Source organism: Rattus rattus, chromosome 14 (genome assembly GCF_011064425.1).
Source record: "Rattus rattus isolate New Zealand chromosome 14, Rrattus_CSIRO_v1, whole genome shotgun sequence".
Taxonomy (NCBI): Eukaryota; Metazoa; Chordata; class Mammalia; order Rodentia; family Muridae; genus Rattus; species Rattus rattus.
This window is the reverse complement of record NC_046167.1, coordinates 69,839,248-69,865,068: the sequence shown is the minus strand read 5'-3', so window position 1 is coordinate 69,865,068 and position 25,821 is coordinate 69,839,248. Positions and strand designations below refer to the sequence as shown.

Here is a 25,821-nt window from a genome sequence, read left to right as displayed (position 1 = left end):
TCACCCACATAGCTGGCCACTGTGTTCTTACATGACCTCGATCTTGTCATTTCCTTAAGATAAAGCACCCACCTAAGGCTAAGACACTGTCACTCTCTGGGTCACTCTCAAGCAGATGTTGTAGATTCTCGCTGTGGCTTAAACCCTGGAGACATCGATAACCATTAACACCTGGCTAAGCACCCCTTGAAGCCCGTTGCGTACATGAACTCGTGTACCCCTAACAGCTCCTGTGCCAGCCACCTCAGTGGTATATCCTAGCAAATGCTTAGCAATTGGATCCTGGAGTTGAGAGAGGGAGACGGAGCATTGAATTGGTAACAATGCCAATTACTATAGTGTAAATACTTTCATTTGGCTGACTCAAGCTTTCAGCGCAAGGTCCCAGAAAGATACATAGTAGCTCATTGTATTTTTACCCAGGCACAGCAGACGAGGCCTGAAGAGTACAGGTTAACATAGCACAAAACCGGGTAGCAAGTATTTGCTGTCTTCAGATGCCATGGATGTAGTTGCAACTTTGTGTAAACTAACTTCCAATAATAGCTGGGCTTAGAGGTCACCTCATAGCGTTTCCAAAGACAGGACGCTCAGCTTTCCTGAGCCGCCTCACTGGAAAGCCCTGTGTCCTAGGTGACAAAACCTGAGGCTCTGGGCTGACAAGCCAGAATGTGAATAGGAGCTGGGGCCATGGTCAAGCCAGACCACCTGATCCAGAGGCTGGATGTTCAACTATACTTCTAGAATGTTCCATCCTGTATATGGCTGGATTAAGAGGGGGAATATCTGGGGACTGGGGAGATAGCTCAGCTGGTAAAGTGCTTGTTGCATAAACATGAGTTTGGATCCCCAGTGTCCATGTAAAATGTCTGACACGGCAGCACATGCTATGATGGAGAAACAAAAACAGGCTGATCCTGCTGTGCCTGGGCTCACTGGCTAGCCAGGGTTGCAGAATTGGTATACTCTAGGCTCCATGACTGTCTCCAAGTACAAGGTAGAGAGTTTTAGAGAAAGACGCCTGATGACCTTTTGTTGGGATATATATATATCCCAACAAAATAATAAGGAAACATTGAATTAAATGATCTCTCTCAAGTATCTAAGAAATAAATGATTCAGTTCCCACAATCATAACTTTTATCCACTTAGAAGGGATTTATGGGAACACCTACCACATAGAGCCCATATCTGCCCCAATCTGAGCTTTCGGATTCTCAGATAGTTTTGTCTCCAAGTCACTTCTGTCTGCAGAACTGGGGACATTCATGAACCTATAGGGCAACTGGGTGTGGGGCACAGAACTTGACAGCTCAGGCTAGAATCTTGAATTAGGAAAGTGAGGTGTCTCCCGGGAGCAGCAAGGAGGACCACCGTCTCTCGAAGGGACCACTGTCTCTTGGAGGAAGTGGTCCTAATGGGTCTTGTAGTTCCCTTGTGTATCTCTTGGTGGGAAGAGATGGGGGTAACGGCTGCTTTCCTGGCTGTGCCCCAGATGCACTTGACCTGACTCTCGCACAGGCGAGATGAGTTCTCTAAAAGGCTCCTTTGAAGCGTTAAGTAAAAAGAAAACTAAGGAAATAAATTGGCAGGGACACTAAAGGAAATAGCATATATCTGGCAGCAGAGAGCTGAGGTTTGGGTAGGCCAAACCAGGGCAACCCGGAGGTAAGTTCAGCAGGCTGCATTCTTTTGAAATAGAAGCTTTCCATTAAACTTTGTCTTTTGGGGACAGGCCATTGGCTGGGCAGGCACCCTAAACTGCAAATCCACTCTGATTGGTTCGTTAACTAGGCTACTCCCCACTGGGTGGTTGGTATTACCAGGCCAGCGGGTCTGCATTTGGCCTCTCATCTGAGTCACAGGAACATCCTGTGGTCTGAGGTGCAGAGAGATGTGACCTTCTGTTTCCCAGCTCCATTTTAGACAGCCTTAGTTGCTACACTGTCTCTCCCACTGGATTAAAGAACTGTGTGTCTGTTTAGGAACTCTTTGGCATAGAGAGCAGAGGACATTGTAACCCAAAGTGTAGGTTGGTCCTAGAGGACATAGGAGGGGGCTTCAGCCCAGGGATCCAGGAGAAGGTGCCTTGCTGGACACTGAAGCTCTCTGGAACTCCCATAAGGACTTTCTGGCATGTGATGGAGATATCAGTCACAACCAGCCTGTCTCCACCCTGCCCTGGCTCTGGGCAGCCAGATTCTAATCGAACTTTCCAGGAGAACCACTTCTGGGGAGGATTCCCTTCAGGAGAGAGCCTCCTGACCCTCTGAGGGTGTTCGTAAGCCTGGGACCCAGTGCTTTCACCGCCTCTAAAAGGCAGTCTGAGTCCTGGTGTACTGAGACCAGGTTCTGGTGTCTGCACAGCTGTGATGTCCCTGTCTGTGTGGTTTCTGCAGGTTTACATCTAAGGGATCCGTGAGACACTAGCATGTGATCAAGGTAGCCAGGAGGACAAGGGGCTCTCCCCAGAATTTACACATTAGGCCTTTGACAGTTTTATAAATCATATTCCTGAAGGTGCATATTGGCCTGGGCTCCAATGTTCCCAGCTTCTCCACTTTACACTGGCCTGTCTTCTCGTGCCTTAGTGGGTAGGAGGAGGCAGCGAGAGTCTGAGGGGGGAGGGACTGCTGACATCTCAGCCTCCACCCTTTGAGACCCAGAGTCTGGGTCAAAAGCTAAACTATTACCCTTGCGTTTCGCAGCCTCCGAGTAAAATGCTGTCCAGCATCCTGGGGAAGAGCAACCTCCAGTTTGCAGGGATGAGCATCTCCCTGACCATCTCCACCGCCAGCCTGAACCTGCGCACTCCTGACTCCAAACAGGTGTGTGGGTGCCCAGGCTCCACGGGCCCCAGGGTAGACATCCCGGGGGCTTCCAGCTCAGGGCTTATTGAGCCCATGCAGAACCTGCACGGCCAAACATTGAACTTGAGCCAATTTGACGGTCTGCCCACTGGTGGATGAGTGGTTCTCTGGAATTCTGCTCTAAATGATGTCTGTTTTGTTGGTGTGTTTGTAACCGAGAAACGGTGATGTCGGTGCAAACGTCCTGACGTCTGCCCTGGTTTTATAGCCACGCTTTAATGGTTTTATGGGCCACCTTTCAGTCTTATCCTGCTTGAGGTAGACAGTGTGCTGTGGTTTAGCAGGCAAGGGTTTTCTTCCTTTTAGCATCTTACATTGGAGCCTCTTCTAGTGCCTCCTGTCTCGGGGTTGAAGGGCTGGCAGACCTACAGTGCAGGCAGGGGGAGACCCAGGCAGCACAGCCACACTTAGAAAGGTAAAGTCCAGCTAGGATGACTGCATTTCTGTGTGAAGACTATGTTTTAGGTCTATCTGTCTGTCTGTTTATCTATCTATCTATCTATCTATCTATCTATCTATCTATCTATCTATCTATCTATCCATCCATCTACCCACTCACCTGCCCATCTATCCATCCACCCATCCATGCATCCATCCATCTACTTACTCGCCTGCCTATCTATCTATCTATCTATCTATCTATCTCTCTATCTATCTATCTATCTATCCATCCATCCATCTCTACCCACTCGCCTGCTCATCTATCTATCTATCTATCTATCTATCTATCTATCTATCTATCTATCTATCTATCCTCTGTGTGGTGACTATATTTTAGGCCTATTTATATATCTACCATTTATCTACCTACCTGCCTGCCTACCTGCCTGCCTGCCTGCCTACCTGCCTGCCTGCCTGCCTGCCTGCCTACCTCTTGTCCCCAAGATATAGAGACACATTAGATCTACTGTAGACATGAGAACCGAATCGGGGCTCTGTTGAGACATAACTGAGCACAGCTTCTCACTCTACCTTTTTGTCTTCCAGGGACCCACAGATTACCCCCTTTCTATCAATTTTCTAAGAGGCAGACTAACCAGCTCTTGGGGTTGTGGATGGGAGATGTCTAGTCCGACTAGCCTTGCCCAGGCTGTCTTAAGTTGAGCCCCAGCTGCTCATGGAGGCTGGCCCACTAGGCTCTAGATAGCTAAGCACACTGGAATCTGGCTTTTGTGGCACAAGGGCCGTTCATTTCCGGGGGCCTTAGGCTCTCCACCCTTCTTGCTCATTCTCCACTTAATGAAGGAGAAAGCCCAGGAAGGATAATGTTAGGACAGCCAGTCCCAAGGCCCTGTTCCACTGTGGATGGTCCAGGTAGAGTCTACTCAGGTGTCTAATTCTCACCCCTTGCCGTATGTTAGGTGGGTCTAAGTGCAGTTTCCCAATACCCAGAGTGTGCGAGCTAAGTGATATAAGAACAGTCGGTGGCATAGGTACAACATATGGCTATGCCTTGCCCATGTCCTGAATCTAGGCCCCCACTATAGCAAATAGAGAAAGCAAGGCCCTTGCCTCTTCACCCTGGGAGCAGACAAACAGAACCCACTCTAGAGTGTTGAGATCTGAGCAGAGGCCTGAAGCAAATTTCTTAGAGGAGAAACAAGGGCTGAGCAGAGCACCAGCTCAGACTTCTTATCCCCCCCTTTCTCCCTCTCGGGTACTTGGAGGGGTGAGAGATAGCAATTGCACACTCAGTTGACTATGTGTATGTCTGGGTATATGTGCATGTGTGTGCACACGTGTGTGCATGTGTGTGCACACATGTGTGCATGTGTGTGAAGGAGTATAAAGTGTGTGCATATGGTGTGTGACATGTGTGTTTGTAGTTTGTGCTGTATGTATTGTGGTGTATAGCATGTGTGCGTGCTGGATGTTTGCGCGATGTTTATGCTGTTTGTGTATACAGTATGGTGTGTATGTGTGTTATATGTGTCCTGTGTGCATGTGGAATAGTGTGTGTCATGTGGATGCTGTGTATATGTGGTATAGTGTGTGCATGTGGGAAGTGTATAGTATGTGTGTGTGGTGTATGTGTGTGCTCTGTGCTGTTTGTATATGTGGTATGGTCTATGTAGTATATAATATGTGTGTGTGTGGTATATGTGTGTGCTCTGTGCTGTTTGTATATGTGGTATGGTCTGTGTCGTATATAATATGTGTGTGTGTGTGTGTGTGTGGTATATGTGTGTATCATGTGCATGCTGCTTTTTTGTGTGGTATGGTATGTATGATGTGCATGTGTGTGAGTGTGTGAGCATGTGTGTGTAAGCCAGATGCTAACCTCAGCTGAAGATTGTCAGACACTTTGATTTTTGAAACAGGGTCTCTCATTGTTCTGCAGTTCACACATTTGCCAAGACTGGCTGGCCAGTGGGCCCCAGAAACCCTCCTTTCTTTACCTCCACAGTGCTGGGCTAGCAGGGTCCAGTCCCAGGCTTTCACATCTTCTGGGGAATCAAGCTCAGGTCCTCAGCATGTGTGGCAAGCAATTTATCAACTGAGCCATCCCTCAGACCTTGGAGGTGTTTTATGAGAAAAATTAAATACATAAAAAGTTAAACACACAAAAATCAGTTATGCTGCATTAGACACTTACTCTGGGCATGACAGGGCTCACTTGTAATCCAAGTGGTAAGGGTGTGAAGTCAGGAGAGTCAGAAGTTCAAGGCCAGCCTCAGCAACATGAATTCCAGACCAACCTGGGCTACAGGAAGCCCTGTCTCAACTCCCACCCCCAAGAAAGCAAATTGACTTCTTATTCCTTCCGGGGTTGCTTGCTTGCCGGTAGCCAGATTCTAGGGCAACCACTGTGAGCTCTGTTGCTTCCCAGCAGCCCCCTACCTCTCTGTGTTCTCCCAAAACCTCAGGTTTCTCTAGGTTGAGGTTTTGCCAATGTCAACAGGCAAAGTCAGCATTTAAAAATATTTAAAACTTTACCCTATAATGATATGTTATTTCTAGTTTTACAAGGGCACACACTCTATCTGATGCCTTGTGAACCACCGTCTTCTGGGGACAAGGACAGAGAACACTGCACAGAGATAAGCCTGGCTGTGTCAGGGTGGATCTGGGAGCTCTTTTCCACACAGGAACTTTTCTTCAATGTCGTTACATTGTCTTTAAAAAGATAAAAATAGCACAGAGGACTTACGTAGCTTTTAGAATTTAGGGCAGCGCTTAATTCACTCTGTGTCTACTGAGTTGCACAGATGCTACAGTGTATAAACCTGAGGGGAATTTTTCCGTTTTAAGATGAATGTGGAAGAGCCCCTGGTCTGTAAGACAGCGGATCAGGAAAGGGTTTTAATTCCTGGGTGCTGGTCTTCCGATTTACGCATATGTAATATGAGCGGGAGGGAGGGAAGCAGGCCACGCTTCTGCATCCTGGCTCTGCTGTACGGGAAACAGAGACTATAAGTTGTAACATTGTAGTACAGTATAATTCCATCTGTGTGTGAGTGTGTGTGTGTGTGAGTGTGTGTGAGAGTGTGTGTGTGAGTGTGTGTGAGTGTGTGTGAGAGTGTGTGTGTGAGTGTGTGTGAGTGTGTGTGTGTGTGTGTGTACCAGTTTGTCTTAGTCAGAGTTTCTATTCCTGTACAAGACATCATGACCAAGAAGTAAGTTGGGGAGGAAAGGGTTTATTCAGCTTACACGTCCACATTCCACTTTCCATCACCAAAGGAAGTCAGGACAGGAACTCACACAGGGCAAGAACTTGGAGGTAGGAGCTGGTGCAGAGGCCATGGAGGGATGTTACTCACTGGCTTGCTTCCTCAGCTTGCTTTCTTATAGAACCCAGGATCACCAGCTCAGGGACAGCACCACCCACAATGGGCTGGGCCCTCCCACCCTTGATCACTAATTGAGAAAATGCCTTACAGCTGGGTCTCATGGAGGCATTTCCTCAAGGAAGGCTCCTTTCTCTGTGCTAACTCCAGCTTGTGTCAAGTCGACACACAAAACTAGCCAGTACAGTGTGTGTGTGTGTGTGTGTGTGTGTACATATGTGTGGTATATGTTTGTGTGAGGACATATAGGTCACAGGCCAACCTGCATTGTCTTTCACTAGGTAATATGTGGGTTGAATCAATGGTCTGAAACCTGCTCCTTCAGCTAAGATACCTGTCTCTATCTAGTACTGAGATTGTAGCCACTGTTCTGGGTTCTTTCTCATGTGAGTTGTAGGGATTGAACTCAGGTCCCCCTACTTGTAAGGCGGGTTTGGGGGATTGAACTTGGATCTCTGTACTTGTAAGGTAAGAGCTTCATTACCTGGGCCATCTCTCCTGGCCCACTTTTTTTCTTCTGCACAAAGTCCTGGCCTCAGGTTGGAGCCTTGATTTCCCAGACCTGGAGTTACTACTCTTCTTACTTGGAACAAGCCCCTTGTCCCCTCTGGTCTCATGTCCCATGCCTTTAAAATGGGCTTCCAGGGTTCTCACTTCCCAGCTGCTGGGAGGCTTAAAGAATCTTTCTGATCAACCTCAAGATAGCAGCTCTAAGGCTGTGCATGTGAGGGCAGGTGAGCGACTGTCTCTGAGCTTTGCAGTTTCTTTGGGGGCAGTTTCCAGGAAATCTTGCCATCGCTGCTGTCCGCCAACACAGCAGGTCCTGCAGGATGTGGCAAGGCGCTAACGGCTGTCTCCTTCTTGTCTCCGCTCTGACAGATCATAGCGAACCATCACATGCGGTCCATCTCCTTCGCCTCAGGGGGAGACCCGGTGAGTGGCCTTCGGTTTGTTTCTCTTGCTCTTGCTGGGAATTTCTGAGAAGACGCCTCTGCTCCAAAGATGTGCCCTTGAAGACATGACACAAAAGTGTTTTGTGGTGATTTTAATGAAACCCCAGTGAACTATTCTAATAATGGTCCAGCTGTTTTAGCATCAGGAAAACTTCAGTCTGGGTAGAACTTCATTCTGATAAAGTGTACATGCTTGGGAACAATGGTGGTGCCCCCAGGAAAGCAAGTTTTATACCTAATGGGGAAAATGTTTTTAGTCACAAGCCCTGAAGCTGTGACCCCAGTTGGTTACCCCTCTTGGTTTCAGAAGCCCTCCCCAATCTTCTTCTCCCTCCCCCCTTTTTTTTCTGTATTAGAGACTGAACTGAGGTCAGCAGTGCTGAACAGCCACTCTATCATCAAGCCATCGCTTGGCTGTCACTCTAGTTGCTATTTGGTGGTGGTGGGTGTGGTAACCTGTGACAGTCTACCCTTACCTCTCAGTCACAAGGTGTCAGGAGACCTGGAAGTGTGGCCTCCTTGAGTGGTAGCCTGCTTGCCTTCGTTGGTTGTCTCCCTGCTATGTTTCCAAAAGCACCCCAAAAATCAGACAGGTAATACAAAATAAAAAAAGATCAAGAAGCCGAGAGAGGAGGAAAGGCATAGGCCTAGTCCTTTCCAGGGGTGGTAGGAAAAAGGCTCTCCTCTAATGCTCTCTGATTAACGTTCAGTTCTGGGTAAAGTTTTCAGCACTAAGGGACAAAAGAAATTAAAAGCCCTCTCTATTCGTACACAGTCTGGGTTTCAAAACCCTCAATCGCACCACCAGAGAAATGCTGTTACACACATTGGAAGTCAAAGCGAGGGGGCTGGCACCACCTATACCAATTAGAAGCCAAGATGACCCCGCATAGACATTCCCATCGGCCAACCTGGTCTAAATGCCTTCTTAATCGAGACTGTCTACTCGGCTGGCTCTAGGTAGCATCAAGTTTGATGGTTAAAATTAACCGGTACACGGTCAGTTCAGCTGGGAATCGGTCCATGGTTTAGATCACAGCCCTCGTGATCTGAGTGCCTGCCAGTGATGGGCTCTGTCAGCTGTGACTATGCCTTCCCCACAGGAGCAGTTCTGGAGGACCTGTTTAGACCCCAAGCACAGCAGAGCCCTTGTGTGTTTGTAACCCACACTCCACTAGCCTGAGTCCCACCCCTGGACCAAGACCTTCACCAGCGTCCCCTCGTCTTTAGCCCAGAGAAGTTTGCGGTGGTTGACTGGTGGGCAGTGCAAAGGTACAACCGCAGTGTCTTAAACATGGTGGCCACCCAGTCCTCATTTGCATAAATAACTTTGCTTCCTGGAAATTCTATGACATCAATGCTCAGGGATGGTATGAGCAGAGGTACACACAGCGAGGACTTGGGAAAGCAAATGCATCATCTCTTTTCTTTCTTTTTTTTTTCTTTTCTTTTTTTCAGAGCTGGGGACCGAACCCAGGGCCTTGCGCTTGCTAGGCAAGTGCTCTACCACTGAGCTAAATCCCCAACCCCGTGCATCATCTTTTGTTCGAATGTCTTATTTGTCCTGGATATGCTCAAGACTATAAACCCTTTCATTTATCCTCCCACCCCCACCCCATGATTCCTTCTAGAAACAAAAAGAAGAAGAAATGACTGGCTGAGTGTGGCCACACATGCCTTTAATGTCAGCGTCAGTAGCACAGGACCACTTTGAAATTCAGGACAGTGGCTAGCCTTGTCTACATAGTGAGACTTGTCTTGAAATAAATAAAAGGACTGACAACATCTGGTGGCATTTGAAGTGAGCTATAATATCTTACATCCTCTGAGATATTTTTTTCCCAAAAACTGTCATGGTTCAGGTGTAATGAGACACGTGTCCTGCCAGTGTACAGGAGCTGGGGCAGGAATACTGTGAGCTTCAGACTAGCCTGGGCTAGAGAGTGAGACCTTCTCTTAGAAGATAAAGAAAACCGTTCTGGGATCCTCAGTTTCTTTCTGGGTGTACAGCTTTGCTTTGTGCCTCATTAGTTCACCCGGTAGGAAAGAGATAAAAATGACAAGTGACAGCCAAGAGAGACTTGAAAACACTGTCAATCCTTCTTCCTCCAAAAAGAAACAGGTAGTGATGACAACAGACCCTGATTCCAGGTATTGAGATATCACCAGGAGTGCTTGGGGAAGCAGCTTGGTAAAACGCTTCCTACGTAAGCAGGAGGACTTGGGAGGACCCAGGCAAAAAGATGTTCACTTGTAATTGGGCACCAGGGAAGCAGAGACAGGGGGATCCCAGCCAGCTTAAGCGCTGAGCTCCCAGTTTCAGCAAGAGACAGACCCTGTCTCAAAGGCCTGGAGAAGGACACCTTAGGTTGCCCCCATTCCCTGCATGCTTACACAAGAGTCCCAAGAGGATGCCCCGACCTGTCTCAGAGGTCTTGGGGGCTGAGAACAGGGATGCAGTAACCACAGATTAAGATCCTCACAGCCTCTTCTCTGGAACTTAGTGTGCCCTCTGTAGAACTGCAGGGCCAAGAACACTGTTCCGAATGTCGATGCACTAGCAAACAATGCCACAGAAAAATCAAGATCGGCGACAACATCTATCTTCTCTCTTAATAATGGGCCGTCTGAGAGAAGGACATGCTATCTTCCTGGGCCTTCCCTCCCCAGCCGTAGTGTAGTACTTTAGACTAGAGAAGGGATCATCCCCCTTAAAAAAAAAGAAGACTTCCTTAAATGGACCACTAGAGCTGACTGGAGTTACTTTCTAGCTCTCTGGCTATGTACAAAAATCAAACAATAAAGACTCCTCCTGTTTGTAAGATTTCCTTGAACTCTGACTCCCTAGCAAATTTGGAAGGTGCAAATGGAGACTGGAAAGCTGCTGGCATGCAGTTCTGTTGTACCACAGACAGTTCCTTGTAACCAAACGCAACCCCTCCCACCTGACATGCTTCTCGGAGCTGCCTGCCAGGGTGTCGAGCTTTGCCTTTCGGAGGGAGGGTAGTTCGGCTACAGTGGTACCCAGGTGATTCAATTCTTCTGCTAATTCCTCCTATTCAGATATATCCTTAGGCACAAGAGTGACAGCAATTTGGGTCAATTAGGGCAAAAGCATCAGCTCTCTGCTTCTTGAAAAATCCCAGCTCCTACCATGTGGGAAAACTGGCCATGCATCTTAATCCTGATCCTGGAACTGTACCCAAAGCTAATTGAAGAATAGGGCAGCTCTGTAGATGACCCTGGCTTCTCGGCTAGTTTTAAAAGACCATAGAAAGTTAAACACAGTGCTAGAGGCACACCCCAGGGCGTGTTCCGGGACTTTGGTCTGCTGGCTAAGATGCTCATGCAGCTCCCCGGACGGTTGTGACTCTCCCATCCCATGAATCTAGGAGGAGAGTGAAGAGTCGTAAACTACAATCCATATTTTTACCAAGAGTTTTAAATCCTCAGAAGATGCCCCTCCATGGACGTGAATGGAGGCCATTTTTACAGCCTTCCTGTTCTTTCTCTAGTTGATCTGTGAAATATTAAAGACCAGGAAATGTACATTGCTCAGAGGAGCCTCAGAGACAAGGATTCTTTGTCTCCTCCACAGAAAGTCTTCCTGCCTCTATTTTCCTGTGGGCTTGGAGAGTACCACGCCCACCCATTCCTCCCCTCCACACTCCTGGCAGGGTTTTCTGGATCTCTGTTAGGAGGGGAGAGGGCACTTCCTCCCAGATGAAACCCTACAGGCCAGAACAAACCACTGTGAGTCTGACATGGGGCAGTAGATGAGCTTGAAGTCCTTTGGAACAAAAGATTTGGAAAATAACAGGCTGACCTTTCAAGTTACCCTCTGTAGGGAGGTGTGCTCACTGAGTTCTAACCATCAACTTGCTACCACCCACAGTCACTTGGGAAGAGAGCTTCAGTTGGAGAATTGGTCTGTGGCGTAGGAGGAGCCCGACCACTGTGGGCGGCAGTGGTCCTTACACAGGGTTCCTGATCAGCATAAGAAAGGAGAAATCAAGCAGGAGGCAAGCAAGAGCCCTGTATTGAGTTTTCTCTCTGCTGTTGACTATGCATGTGAAGCTTTAAGGTCCTGCCTCGGTTTCCCCACATTAAGGAGCTCTACCCTGGAAGTGGGGGCCACAGAAACCCTTTCTTCTCTGAGTTGCTTTTAAGTCAGGGTGTTGGACACAGCCACGGAAGTGGACCAAGAAGAGTTCCTGTTCGGTTGGCAGAGGGAGGAACCGGGAATGGGGCGCAGAGCCTTGTGCTTGGGTGTAAGGGCTCTGTGACGGCACAACACCCCAACTTAGGCAGCTCTTGAGGACCAAGTTACCCCAGAAACCTTAGGGCTTTGTTGGTTTGTGGTTCTGAGTGTTTAAAATATATCCACGTTGCAGAGAAGTCTCTCTGGCCTTAAGAATTATGAAAACAGAGCTTGAGAGATGGCTCAGTGATTAAGAGCACTTACTGCTGTTCTGTAGGACCCAAGTTTGGTTCCTAGTACCCACTTAGGGTGGTTCACGTGTGTGTGTGTGTGTGTGTGTGTGTGTGTGTGTGTGTGTGTGTGTGTGTACAACACTCCAGTTCCAGGGACCCAGCACCTCACGCACCTGCACACACGTGCACATATCCGCTCTCCCTTACACAACACACACACACACACACACACACACACACACACACACACACACACACACACACACACTTGAAATACAAAACAATAGTACTTTAAAGAGGATTAAGAAAACTCCAGCACCAGCTTCAAAGTCTCTGAGGAGAGCCAGCATAGGGAGGTCAGGGGCTTGCAGGCCTGGCTGCTCTGAGTGTGGTCACAGACTGGCAGCATGTCCCCAGGAGAGCTGGGTAGAGCTGTCAAATAGCTGGTCATGATTTCTCAAGCTCTGCCCAGTCTGCACTCAGATCTCAGGACTTCCAACCACATCCAAATTTGAGGACTTGTCTCAAAGCACATCTATTTTGGACCAATTTTGTAAGCAGTATTTGGCCTCTCTCTCTCTCTCTCTCTCTCTCTCTCTCTCTCTCTCTCTCTCTCTCTCTCTCTCTCTCTCTCCTTCCTTCCTTCTTCTCCCAGTGCTGAGAAGCCTCAGGGCTCTCCCACACTAGGAAAGTGCTGGTCCATGAACTTTCCTTCCCCCATGATCCTGGGCTGTGTAACGGATAAATGGGTTCCCAGCACACAGTGCTCTGCATCCCTCTGGCCCTACCCCTCGCTGTGATGAGTGACCCAAATGGCTCTTTTTCCTTCCATAGGACACAACAGACTATGTTGCCTACGTCGCTAAGGACCCTGTGAATCGCAGAGGTAAGCAGTGCTTGACCCACTTAATCATTTACTCGCGTGAAGCCAGGCTTAATGTCCCTAATTACCTCGGCTCCTTTAGCGAGCAAGCACATGACACGATTAAGGCTAATCGAGGCCTGCAAGAGTAGCTTGTCACCTGGCTGAGAGAGGACCTAGCAGATGCCAAGCACCACACTCGCACCTGTGTCAGGGTGGCACCTCTCTCACCCTGGGCTCTGATAGTGGCCTCAGTTATGCCTGGGAAACGCTACAGCTGCCCATCCTCCTGACCGGCTTCGCCCATTGTGTGCATACTGTCCTGTCTTGGCTCTGGGGTCCAGCATCTAAGCTTAGGGTGTGCTGTCTACTTAAACCTCGTTTGGGCTTCTGGGACCTCAGGCACAGGCTGAGGAGGGGGTGACACTTATAAAACCAGAGTGGATAGTAATGTACTGGAGGAGGTGAGCTCGGACAAACACCCCTGAACGCTAGATAGCTCCCGGTGCCCGCCACAGCTACAAGTTCTCTTCGCTCTTCCTGTTCTTCCCCATGCGAATTGAAGCTTTGTCTGTCAAGAGCGGGGAGAGAAGAGGTAGATAACACAGCACAGAGGTAGAAAGGGTGGAAGGGGTAGATAACACAGGACCGGTTCCTACTCTAGAGCTGTACCTGGTCTCCCTGAACACAGCCGGAACACTTGACAGTTGTAAGTGTGTGTGTGTGTGTGTGTGTGTGTGTGTGTGTGTGTGTGTGTGTGTGTGTGTGTGTGTGTGTGTGTGTGTGTGTGTGTACGGATGCACATGTGTGAGTTTGTGTGTGCAGGTGCAGATGTGTGAGTGTGTGGTGTGTACAGGTGCACATGTATGAATGTGTGCGTGGAGACCAGAGGACCACACTGGGTTTCATTCCTTAAATACTTCTTTCCACTTTATTTATTTATTTATTTATTTATTTATTTATTTTTTTTGAGGCAGAGTCTCACTGGTCTGGAATTCTCCAAGTAGGCTAGGCTAGTTGGCCAGCGGGGCAGGGGTTAGCCTCCTTCTGCCGCCCCAGGGCTGAGATGGCAAACTTGTCCCTTGACACCTGTTTTGTTGTTGTTGTTGTTTGTTCGTTTGTTTAAAGCCTCGGTCTGAGGAATCAAACTCGGGTCCTTGTACTTCTAAGGCGAGCGCTTTACCAATCAATCACCCTGACTTCTCTTTTAAAAATAGGACAGGTCTGAGGAGAGCAGGAAAGGGGCTGTGGTGGCCCTGAGATGCCTTGTTCGCATTAATACTAGCCTGTTTTTTCTGTACATAGCCAGTGCTGATCCCGGGCAACCAGGGTTCTGCCTGTGACAGTGAGGACAGCTTGCTCAGAGCCCTTGAGCAAAAGTCCTTGCTGCAGGCTTAGAGGCTGCAGTTCAGTGTCTAAGGTAGCACACAGAGATGAAGGTGTTTAAAGCAAACGGATGTGTTGCTTCAGAGTTTTGGAGAATGGATAGCCAGTTCATGGTGTCACCATGTGGGCTCCCCCTAGGTTCTGGAGGAGAAATCCCTCTTGCCTGCTTCTGGCTTGTGGTAGTTCCTGGTGATCTCCACTGTCCCTTGGGTTGCTGGTGTACCACTGAAACCCATCCTTACCTCCTCTCTGTTCTGTGAGTACTGAAGGATGTCTACAGAGATGAGACTTTGTGGTGGCTCAGGGCCTCTTCTATCCCACTGTTATCTTGTTCTAACTAGTTACATCTGGAATCGCCCAGTTTCCAAGTAAGGACACCCTCTGGGGTCCTGGGGTTAGGACTTTTGGCATACCTTTCTTCTTTCAGATATAATTGAACCCTCAGCATAAGTCAGCCTCTTTAACTATTTTAGCACCCCGCCTCCAAAAATCAGGGCAGACACGAGCGGGGAGGTATCTGGCACTGTCCCCACAAATCGCTATCTGGGTTAGAAGCAGCTGGAGTTTGTTCTTTGTTTTGATTTGCTTCGAATTAACTGCAAGCGATCTAGGCAATTTTGTTTTTCAGACTTCTTTAGTAGGTCAAGTGCTCAAAGTGCTCTCCACTTGAGGGTTACTTAGGGTCCTTATAAGAAAAATCTCAATGTTCGCTTCTGAGAGCATGGGACAGCAATGTCCTTAGATAGTGCTTGGGGGGCCTGGGGGACACAGCTCAGTTGGTAAAGTGCTTTGCTGTGCAGGTATAAGCGACTGAGGTCATTTCCTGGAACCAGCCTGAAAAGTGGGAGGGCACTCACTTGTAATCCTAGCATCAGAAGTGGGAGACAGGAGGACCCTTTGGTGGCCAGCCAGCCTAGCCTAGTTGGTAAGTTTCAGGTCAATGAGAGACCCTCTCTCATCAAACAACGTGAATGTCCAGTGAGGAATGAACGGCACCTGAGGCAAGGTGTCCTGTGGCCTCCACATACACGTGTACACATAAACATGAACCCACACGCACAAGCACAAACCTAGGTAGTTTGTGTGACTCTGATGCAGTGAGACTGATTGCTTAGGGGTATCTAGGCCCCCAAGGTAACTGGTCTCCAAGTATTTCACCTTGGACCATATAAAGGCTGTAACCAGTAACTGTGGGCCAGATAGACCCGTTCTCCTTTTGCTTTTGTTGGGGGTGTTTTTGTCACGATGGAGCCATCTTCTCCATAATCCCCACATTGTACTTCTTGGTGTTTCTAGTCAGAATTCCTCACCGACATTTCACTATTACTAAGTCAAGAACAACTTTCTCTAAATCCCTTGAACAGATCGAGATTCATCTCATGGGAACCAGTTTCGATCTATTGCTAAGGTTCCTGGGCCTTAGGGAAACTCTGTCCAAGATCCAGTGTGTATTGAGATTTCTTTCTAAACACTGCTTCTTTAGGGAGGTCAGAGCTGCTGGAGATTGAGATTTCTTTCTAAACACTGCTTCTTTAGGGAGGTCAGAGCTGCTGGAGATAGATTCTGGGAGTGTCAGAACCATCAGGGGTTAAAGAGGTGACTCAACGGTTAAAAGTACTTGTTGCTCTTGCAAAGGACCCAGGTTGGGTTCCCAGCCTCCACAGGGTGTCGCACAAACACTTGGAGCTCCAGTTCTGGGGGAATACCTCCCCATCCCCCCCTGCTTCTAGCCTCCTCAGGAATTCCATGCATGAGAAGCACAGATATACATAGAGGTGAAACACGCATGCCCATAAAATAAAAATAAGTTTTAAAGAATAAGGATAAAAGATTTACACTCACGGAAAAGCCCTCTAAGAAATCATCGTGTCTATTACCCACTGTTGTAACGAGACTGCGGATTGGTAGACATACCAGGATCCATACCAGGAGGGAGGCGTGTGGCTCTTTTTCTCTGTATCCCAGATGGGACTCCTTGCCAAGGGGTCCAGAGAGCCCTGGCACTGTCTCTAATGAGTACATGTCCCCTCTCTCCAAGCTTGCCACATTCTGGAATGCTGTGACGGGCTAGCCCAAGATGTCATTGGCTCCATCGGACAAGCCTTTGAACTCCGGTTCAAGCAGTATTTGCAGTGTCCTTCCAAGATTCCTGCTCTCCAGGACCGGTAAGTGGTGGTGTCTGCCTTTCTCCGAGGCATATCTAGGGTCTGTAAACTTTCCTTTAAAACCAGCTCCCAGCGCCCCTCTCTGCGCAGATGCAGATCTTCGCTGTCTTTCCCGGGCTCACGGACACCTGGCTCAGTAGAAGCAGCACAGGAAGCCGACAGATGGAAGCTCGCATATGGCTCAGAACGGGCAGGAAACATTTTCTTGAAGCTATAGAGACAGTAACAAGGTTACCAAAAACTTCACTGTAATATATCTTTGGCACACTGTGTCTTCTCCAGTCCTTCGATCCCTCCACAGGTCCCCTTGCTGGGTCTCTGACCACACAAGGTCTGTGTCCCATCTTTAGCCAAACAGGGTCCCACCTGCCAACAGCATCCTTTTGCTTTATCGACCTTCATGACCTAATAGCTTCAGAGATGATCACCAGCCATGTGTCTCTATGAAAGAGCCTTAAACTGTCTGAGTCACCTTGGTTTCATCTGGAAAACAGGGGTAAGAATCGCTTGGTGGTTGTTTTATTATTAAACGAGATAGCCATCTTCAATGAATACATGGAGAGTCTTCTATTGGGATGTGCGATGGTTTGTATATGTTCGGCTCAGGGAGTGGCACTATTAGAAGGTGTGATCCTGTTGGAGTAGATGTGTCACTGTGGGTGTGAGCTATAAGACCCTCAGCCTAGCTGCCTGGAAGTCAGTCTTCCACTAGCAGCCTTCAGATGAAGATGTAGAACTCTCAGCTCCTCCTGCACCATGCCTGCCTGGATGCTGCCATGTTCCCACATTGATGGTAATGGACTGAACCTCTGAACCTGTAAGCCACCCCCAATTAAATGTGTTCCTTATAAGAGTTGCTTTGGTCATGGTGTCTGCTCACAGCAGTAAAACCCTAACTAAGACAGGATGTAAGAGTGTTCCATGAGGTAGAAAGTTGAAAAGTGCTATGGAGTACATGGACCATTCAGTGGCCTTCTGTCTTTGAACTGGAGCCTATCCTGCCCTTGATGAACTTGCATAATGAAAGCTATTACAGCCTGGAGATGGCTCAGATGGTTAAGTGCTTGCCCTATGGGCACAGGACCTAAGTTTTAGATCCAGAACCTACGCCAAACAAACAAACACAAACAGGTACAATGGTGTGTATTTGTAGTCCCAGCACTGGGGAGGGAGAAGCACATGGATCCCTGAGGTTCTCTGGTTATCCAGCCTAGTCTTCTTAGTGAGTTCCAGGCCAGTGAGAGACCCTTTCTCAATAACAGGGTAGATAGCCCTTGAGGCTGACCCCTGACCTACACATTATTAAATGTACGCACACCTACGTACACGTACACACGTATAAACGTATACACACATAGGAGAACCTTCCTAGCAGTGTGTTTACTGTAAACAAGCATCATTTCTCTTAGGTTTATTTCTTACTCTCTTCAAACTCACGATGCTATGTGACATCATCATGGAGCTGATGTCTGATCTACTCCCACTATGAAGGTATCTCTCAGCTCCTTTGTCTTCTTTGACTTTCCGGAAAGAGTCTTGGTTCTGTATCCTCACCCATTTGTCAGGATGCCTGTAAGGACCCACTTTGTCCAAGCTGATGAGTTAGTTTATCAGGATGAAGCTGGAGGAGGAATGAGGGGAACTGGCCATAACCCAGACATCTCTGACCTGAGAATGAGGCTTTATTTTGAATGTGATTGGAGTAGTTTGTTTACAGAATCCATCCAGGGTCCATGTATCACAGGTTACATTCTCAGAATTTATAAAGACATGACAAGACTGAGTTGCAAAAGGGAATGGATCATTTATGTTTTGAAATTGCACTGCCCTTTTTAGCTATAATTGTCAACTGACACAGCCTAGAGTCACCTGGAAAAAGGGAGTCTTATTTGAGGGATTACCTAGGTCAGATTGACTATGGATCTGCCTGAAGGGGAGTGCCTTGCTTATTGATGCAGTGGGCCAGCCCACTGTGGGCAGCACCATTCCCTGGGCAGGTGGTTCTGGGCTATATAAGAAATCTAGCTAAATATGATACAGTAAGCATCATTCCACCATGGTTTCTGCTCAAGTTCTTCCTTGATTTCCCTCCGGGATGGACAGTGAACCTGTTAACTGAAATAAACCCTTTGTGAACAATTGAACTGTTTTCCTTCTTTTGGCGAGTATGAACAAAGCTACTATGAAGTTATATCCAAGTTTTGGGATAGCCATCTTTCAGTATTCCTGTGTATATGCCTTAGAGTAGAATTGCTAAGCTAATGGCCCTACTGTTTCCCATTTGGGAAGCTGTCTTGTTGCTTACTTTTTCTCCCCCTGTAATGAGATACAACATTACTCAGGGTTCTCTAGAGAAGTAGAACTTACATAACAAGTGAATATATACCAACAGAAGGTCCAAGAGTCTTCAGTTCTTCAGTTCTTGAGGCTAGATGTCTCAGCTGGTCTTTAGTATATGCCAGAATCCCAAAGTAGTAGAATCTAATGCCAGTGAAAGAATGGACTTGCTAATGAGAGTGAAAGCAAGCGGGCAAAGAGCAAGCCAGCTTTCTTTTTCTGTGTCCTTTCTATAGGCTGCCAGCAGAAGGTATGGCCAAGATTAAAAATGGATCTTCCCATTAGGATTAGAAGTGGGTCTTCCCACTTTAAAAGATTTAATTAAGAAAAAAAAATCCCTCCCAGGTGTGCTCAGTCATTTGGATTTCAGTTATGTCCAAATGTTGTCAAGTTAACAATCAAGACACAGATACTCTGAAAAAAAAGATCACCATTAGGCCAAGAGGGGTCTGTTTTGGCTTGCAGTCAGGAAGTACTGTCCATCATGACAAGGAAGCCAAGGCGGCAGGAGTGTGTGGTGCTAGTCACATTACGTCTGTAGTTAGGAAGCAGGGAATTGATGGATGCTGGTACTCAGCTGGCTTCTTCCTAGTTGTGCTGTCCAGAGATCCAAGACCATGGAATGGGGCACCCATTATTAGGATGGGCTTTCCATCGCAATTAACCAGAGCAAGGTAAGCCCTCACAGGCATGGCCAGAGGCTAACCTAATCTACAGTACTCCTTATGGCTGTGCCCCTGAGTGTCTCCTTTGGTGACCCTAGATCTTGTCATGCTGACACATGTTGGCATTCTCCTGCAGGTCTCCCGGGCTCCATTCCCTTCTATTAATGAGTATCCCTTTCTGTTTCTCCAACTGTTTCAGCTGAATTGAACTCTAAATTTTATCCTCCTCCTCCTCCTCCTCCTCATCCTCATCCTCTTCCTCCCTCCTCTTCTTCTTCCTCCTCTTCCTCCTCCTCTTCCTCCTTCTTCCTCTTCTCCTCCTCCTCTCCCCCTCCTCCTCCTCTTCTTCACCTCCTCCTCCTTCCTCCCAAACCTATTTGCTTAAGTGAATTATTAAAATTTTCTTCTCGAGTTTGCAGTGATAGTATCTTTTGATTTTAGAATTTATTTTTTTTTAATTTCTTTATACATACTGGCAAGCCACATTTTGTGAGACATATTTTCATATTTAGTGTTTTACACATCATTTCTTTTGGTTGACTGACGTACTTAGAGTCTTTGTTTACTTTTTCCTTAAGTCTGAGATTTCTTTGTGACAGTTTCTATTGACTTATTTTTCCTGTAGAGGTGCTATCCTTCCTCACTTCTTTATATAGCTTACAAAAGGTTTTTCTTTTTGCTGACATTAAAAATGTAAATAATAGAAGGTGGCAAGACTGAAACTCATATTTCTAGGATGTATACTGTTAATGTTTGCTGATGTCTTAGTGACTTTAGTGAAGTAATTCCATAAGCTCTACAATCTACATATATCATTTTGCCCACTGATGGCTCTGCTACATCCCTCACTAATGACTGAAGAGGTTTCCTTAAATGCTGAACAACAGCCTTATAGTCTTTACTGAAGGGCTACATGTGTGTGCATGTACATACGAACATGTATATATGCATGTGCATGTATGTACACATGTAGATGTGGTATTGTGCATGTGTATTTGCATGTACATGTTTGTATGTATGTTGGTGTGTGGTGTACGTATGCATTGTATGTATATGAACATATATATGTATATGCATCCATGTTTGTATGTATTATATTTGTATGTGTGTGCATGTTTGCATGTGTGTGTTGCGTGTATACATTTGTATGTATATACAGATGTGTATATATGTACATATGTATATGCATGCATATTTGTGTATTTGTATGTAAAGAGGGTAAATCAGTTGATTTTTTTCAACTTTCACTTTCTACCTGTGAGATTTTTTTTTTTTCTTTTTCGGAGCTGGGGACCGAACCCAGGGCCTTGCACTTGCTAGGCAAGTGCTTTACCACTGAGCTAAATCCCCAACCCCCTGAGCTAAATCCCCAACCCCGAGATGTTTAGTAGTAGGCCAGAAGTGAGAATTTAGAGCCATGTTACACACTGTGGGCATGAACAAACACTGAACCCTGCAAATGTATGTAGCTTCTAGACCAATGTGTAGGAGTTTATTAATGTCTCGGCTTCTCGTTTTAGGGTTTGTGATGGCCATTAGTTGTGGTTATTTGTTTGAGACGTTCCCCCCTCTAATTCCACACACTCTACATTCTCTGTCGCTTTCTTCCATTAGTAAAAATTGTTTGACCCAAATGTTATTCCCAGCCTCAAGCGAGCCCCATGATAAACACTTGCCTCTGAATGTTTCTGACGGATGCCCCAGGCAGGCTCTGCATCAGGTTAAATAAAGACAGCTTTGGCAAACACGAGCAGATGATAAGTGCTTAAGGAGATGGGAGTGCTAACTACTCTAATTTGGTCACTGTGTGCTGTAGAAATGTATCAAGTTAGCACACAGCACCCCATAATAAATGTGCAAAATTACTATGTGATAATTAAAAGTAAATTTTTAAAGAAGACAGCTTGGGGAATTGGGTTCCCAAAAGATCACCCAGACAGGGAAAATGATGATAAACTTTTGGGACTGGCTGTTGAAAGGGGCTCAGAACTGCTCGGTCCCATCTGTGGCTACTTGAGTGACGGTTGTATTGATTGATGGCTGTTAGCGTACAAGGCTACCACAGGGATGTCAATAGGGCTATTTAAGATGTCACAACAATGGTGATCTTGCAGCTCCTTTCATTGTTTTAAAATGTTTGTTTTTTAATTGTGTGTGTGTGTGTGTGTGTGTGTGTGTGTGTGTGTGTGTGTGTGTGTGATATGTATGTAGGTGTGTCTCTTGGTTTCTTTTCTGTTGCTGTGATAAAATATCCTAACAAAACCAATTTAAGGAAGAAAGGTGTATTCTGGTTCACAGTGCAAGGGGCAGCTCACCAAGGCAGGGAGTTAGAGGCAGCAGCTCACACACTTCTGCAATAAGAAGAGCCATGCACAGATGTTCGTGCTTAGGCTGTGCTCTCCATCTCACACCACTCTGCCCAGGGAATGGCTCTGCCCACAGTGGGCAGGTAGTCAGACCTTAAACCACAATCCAGATTAATGCCCCATGCAAATCCCCAAGGGACTGTCTCTGAATTATAATCAAGTTGGCAGTTAACACTAACTCTCTCTCTCTCTCTCTCTCTCTCTCTCTCTCTCTCTCTCTCTCCCCGTGTGTGTGTGTGTGTGTGTGTGTGTGTGTGTGTGTGTGTGTGTCTGTACTCATGAACACACGTACACAACACGTGGGGAAGACTTCAAATGTCATCTTCTCTCACTCTCTACTTTAATCCCCTTGAGGCAGAGTCTCTCTAGCGCCTTCCTTTCGCTCATCCCCTGCCTCAGGTGTTGGAGTTCCAGGCGCGAGTAGTAACACTTGGCTTTTTAGATGGTTGCTCAGGCTCCAAACACATGTCCTCATGCTTCTGTAGTAAACACATTAAAAACCAAACCAAACCCTGGGTTGCTACAAGCTTCTGGTTAATTCCAGAGTTCTAAAACAGTAGAGTTAGACCAACCAGAGTCACTGGGCAGCTTCATCATTAACTATGTGGGAAATGATTCCAGAGGACTATAATTGGTGAGGTAAATCTTCATTTTTGCATGATTTCATTTAATTTAAGTCTCATGATTTGCTGAAATGCATACATGCACATTTAGGCTCTGGGGCTCTTTAGGTTATAAATTATCTATTTTTCAATTAAAAGGGGTTATTTTTGATGTGGATGTCATATTCCGATGAGAAGATCTCTTGAGTAAGGCAGCTTTACTTATAAGACAAACCACTCACCTGATTTACACACATTCCCAAGAGATGGATGGCTGGGGGAACGGTGACTAATTTCTTTCTTAGTAGTAGGTATAGTACCCATCCATCTCTCAGAATTAAAGCAAGAGCTCAGACACCATTCTGTTGGTAAAGTACTTGCCTGAAGGTTCAGGGTTCCATTCCCCAGTGCCATATTCACGGGTGTGGTTTCCTATGCTTGTAATTCAGGCACTTGGCAGCGCAAGAAAGGATCCAGAGTTCAAGGTCGTCCATGGCTATGTAGGACACTCAAGAAAAGCCCGGGGTTCCTGAAACTCTGTTTCAGTGGTAGACTTGGATATGGATGCAGATATGTAGAAATGTAGGCTATCTCCTTATTCCAGACTGGCTTTATAAAAAAAGAAAAGAGGTTCGTGTAGCTCATTCCTTTAGAGGCCAAGTCCGTGGTGCTGGCACAGGCTCAGCCACATGGAGGGCCCCTTGGATGTATTTCATTGCCGCACAAGTGCTATGAAAGATAATGCAGCAAAGGGGCACCTGGGCCCAAGCCAAGGTGTGCCCATAAGTAATTACACCACGTAACAGGTCTGGTATAAAGGGGGCTTACTGGGGGAGGGGAGGGCAGATGAGTGGACACAGAGACAGGCAGACGGACAGGAGACATGAGGGCTGAGAAGGGGGAAGGCACAGAAAAGGACAGAGAGAAAGGGGGGACAATACCAGAGACAGAGAGAGACAGAGAGAAGAGAGAGAGTGAGAGAGAACGAGAGAGAGAACAAGAGATAAGGTGAGAGAGTGAGAGAGGAAGAGAGCAAGCTGGGGTGGTGGGCAGTCGTTTTATATGCAACCCCACCCCTGGAGGTGGTGGCCGGTGATGATGTAAGCTGTTGCTAGGTCCCTGGGAGGAGCCTAGTGGAATCACCTGTAAGCTAGCATTCCTCCCTTTTGGTTTAATTGAAAATGAAGAACTAGGCAGGGTTGATGGGTGGGGCAGGAATGAGGCTGTTATGCTCTTTAGACTACTTCCTGCTGACTGACCGCGATGGCATTTTGTGGGACACTAAGAAAATTGGGATGCTGGCTAAGTCCTGGGAGAGCTGGTTGCCTCACTCTTGTCCAGGATCTGTGAGAATATCCGTGGCTAGGAACGTACAGGCCCAGTTGAAGCATCTGTGAAGGTAGATATGGATATGGCTACAGATATATAGAAGCATAGACTATCTCTATATTCCATATGGGCCAGACCGGAGCACCTGTGGGTGGCTGCTCTGGAGCCTTCTGGGATGCAGATCTCAAGGAAACACCTGGATTTGGCAGGAGACTGGAACACACACACACATTTTTTCTTAGGTGTATATTTGGAACTTTAGACCCATGGTAGTTTGGGGAATGGAGAGGAATCCCACCCTCTGGAATAGGCAATAGGTGGAAACTTTGGCTGTTGATTGACATGTACTCATCTGAAGTCCATTTGAACTTCGAGATGTGGATCCAAGTGAATTCTCTGACCCTTATGAGAATCTTTTTAAGTTTACAAAAAGAGATACAGTTTAGGCATCTTAGCATTGCCATTGTAATCTGTACCGAAACCCACAGGGTAAAAAGGCAGTGGACTCACACCCGTGTGTCATAGCAGAGGCTTGGGAAACAGTTGCTTTTGTTAAAAGCACGGACATTCTTTAAGTGAGGTCAGGGAAGACCGGAACCTTCCCGGGAGCGGAAAGGGCAAAAGCTCGTTTGATCTTGGTTTTGGGTCTGACCACAGACCGTGAAAGAGGGGCTTCGTCCCTCAATCCAGAAGACTAGGCGTGTATAGATTTAGCACCGTGAGAAACACGTTTAAGTCTATACTTAAAAGGCAGCCAAGGAAACATAAAGTCTTGAACTTGCAGCTATGACGCTGGATTGTATGGTGGGAGGCTCTACCAGAGTGAGAGCAATAATTTATCAGAATCCCATTGATTAATGTTAGAGCTCTGAACTTCTGATGTCCTAATACAGCTGTAGCATAGTGAGAGGAAGCGCTCTGAAGCATTTTTCTTTCTTTAAAAATTTATTTATTTATTTATTTATTTATTTACTGTATGTGAGTACACTGTCGTTGTCTTCAGACACAACAGAAGAGGGCATCAGATCCCATTACAGATGGTTGTGAGCCACCACGTGGTTGCTGGGATTTGAACTCAGGACCTCTGGAAGAATAGTTTGCGCTCTTAACCTCTGAGCCATCTCTCCAGCCCCACCAAAGCATTTTTCATTCTTTCTATGTGCCCTAAATCACTTTTTATTACCATTTAAGTTTTCACTTGCATTCGCCTATCTCGAGACACCTTCTTAGACCCTAAAGTACTTTCTTAGATCCTCATAACTTAAGCTTCTGTATCCTCAGACCATAATAAACTTTACACCTTTCTCCTATTCAATTATTTACCACGAATAAGACACAGATGGTTGACCATTGGGAGCAGTCACTGCAAGGTGAGTCCCTTTAGATAAAGGAATAGTAAAAAGGTTACATCTGAAGCCTGTTTATCTTCTAACCCGAAGCCTGTGAGCGCGGTAAACCTGTTTGCCTTTCTGATTAACATGGCGGTGGATTACGTTGGGTTAAGGAGCTAGCAGCCTGTTGTTCTCTAGCTGTCAAGTAGTTAATTTAGCCAGCAAGATGCTCAGAGACCTGAGAAGGATAAATTATAATCCAGATGGCCTATCTTTTAATTAAAATGACAGAGACTAGTCCATAGTCCACAACCTAGACAGTTGTCCCAGGCTCCTGTGGTCTCCATGGCACTGGAGGCAGAGGCAGTCTTTGGCCATCAGGCACAGAAGGTGAGAGGCTTTTTCTGTGGAGGAGGAACATGGGATAGATTGACCTTGCCTTGTCTTAGGCAATATGGGACAATTAATTCCCTGGGTGTCCTCTCTGTCTGTACATCAAGCCCTACCCATTGATTGGTGAGGCAATGGGGCAGTCTTGCCCAGTGGTTAATATACCACAACCCAGGTGGAGTCCTTTGTCGTCATGGCCATATATCTTCTTGGAGACCTTGCAGGGGTCACTGCTAGGATTTGAGAGTCTCTGTCTGTCATAGTAAGCTTAAACATATTACATGCCAAATCCAGCCGGTCTGACAGGCTTGAGGGCTAGAACTTACCAGCATATCTGAATTAA

General features: G+C 46.8%; 1 protein-coding gene across 1 annotated transcript in view; it reads left to right on the top strand.

The window, feature by feature from the left end:
- Positions 1-25,821, top strand: part of Shc3 (SHC adaptor protein 3) — a 124,663-nt gene that overhangs the window by 75,878 nt on the left and 22,964 nt on the right. The window contains exons 4-7 of the mRNA XM_032884350.1: positions 2,709-2,828; positions 7,538-7,591; positions 12,880-12,931; positions 16,332-16,458. Coding sequence (XP_032740241.1) covers positions 2,709-2,828; positions 7,538-7,591; positions 12,880-12,931; positions 16,332-16,458 — 353 coding nt within the window. The remainder of the gene's footprint in view (positions 1-2,708; positions 2,829-7,537; positions 7,592-12,879; positions 12,932-16,331; positions 16,459-25,821) is intronic.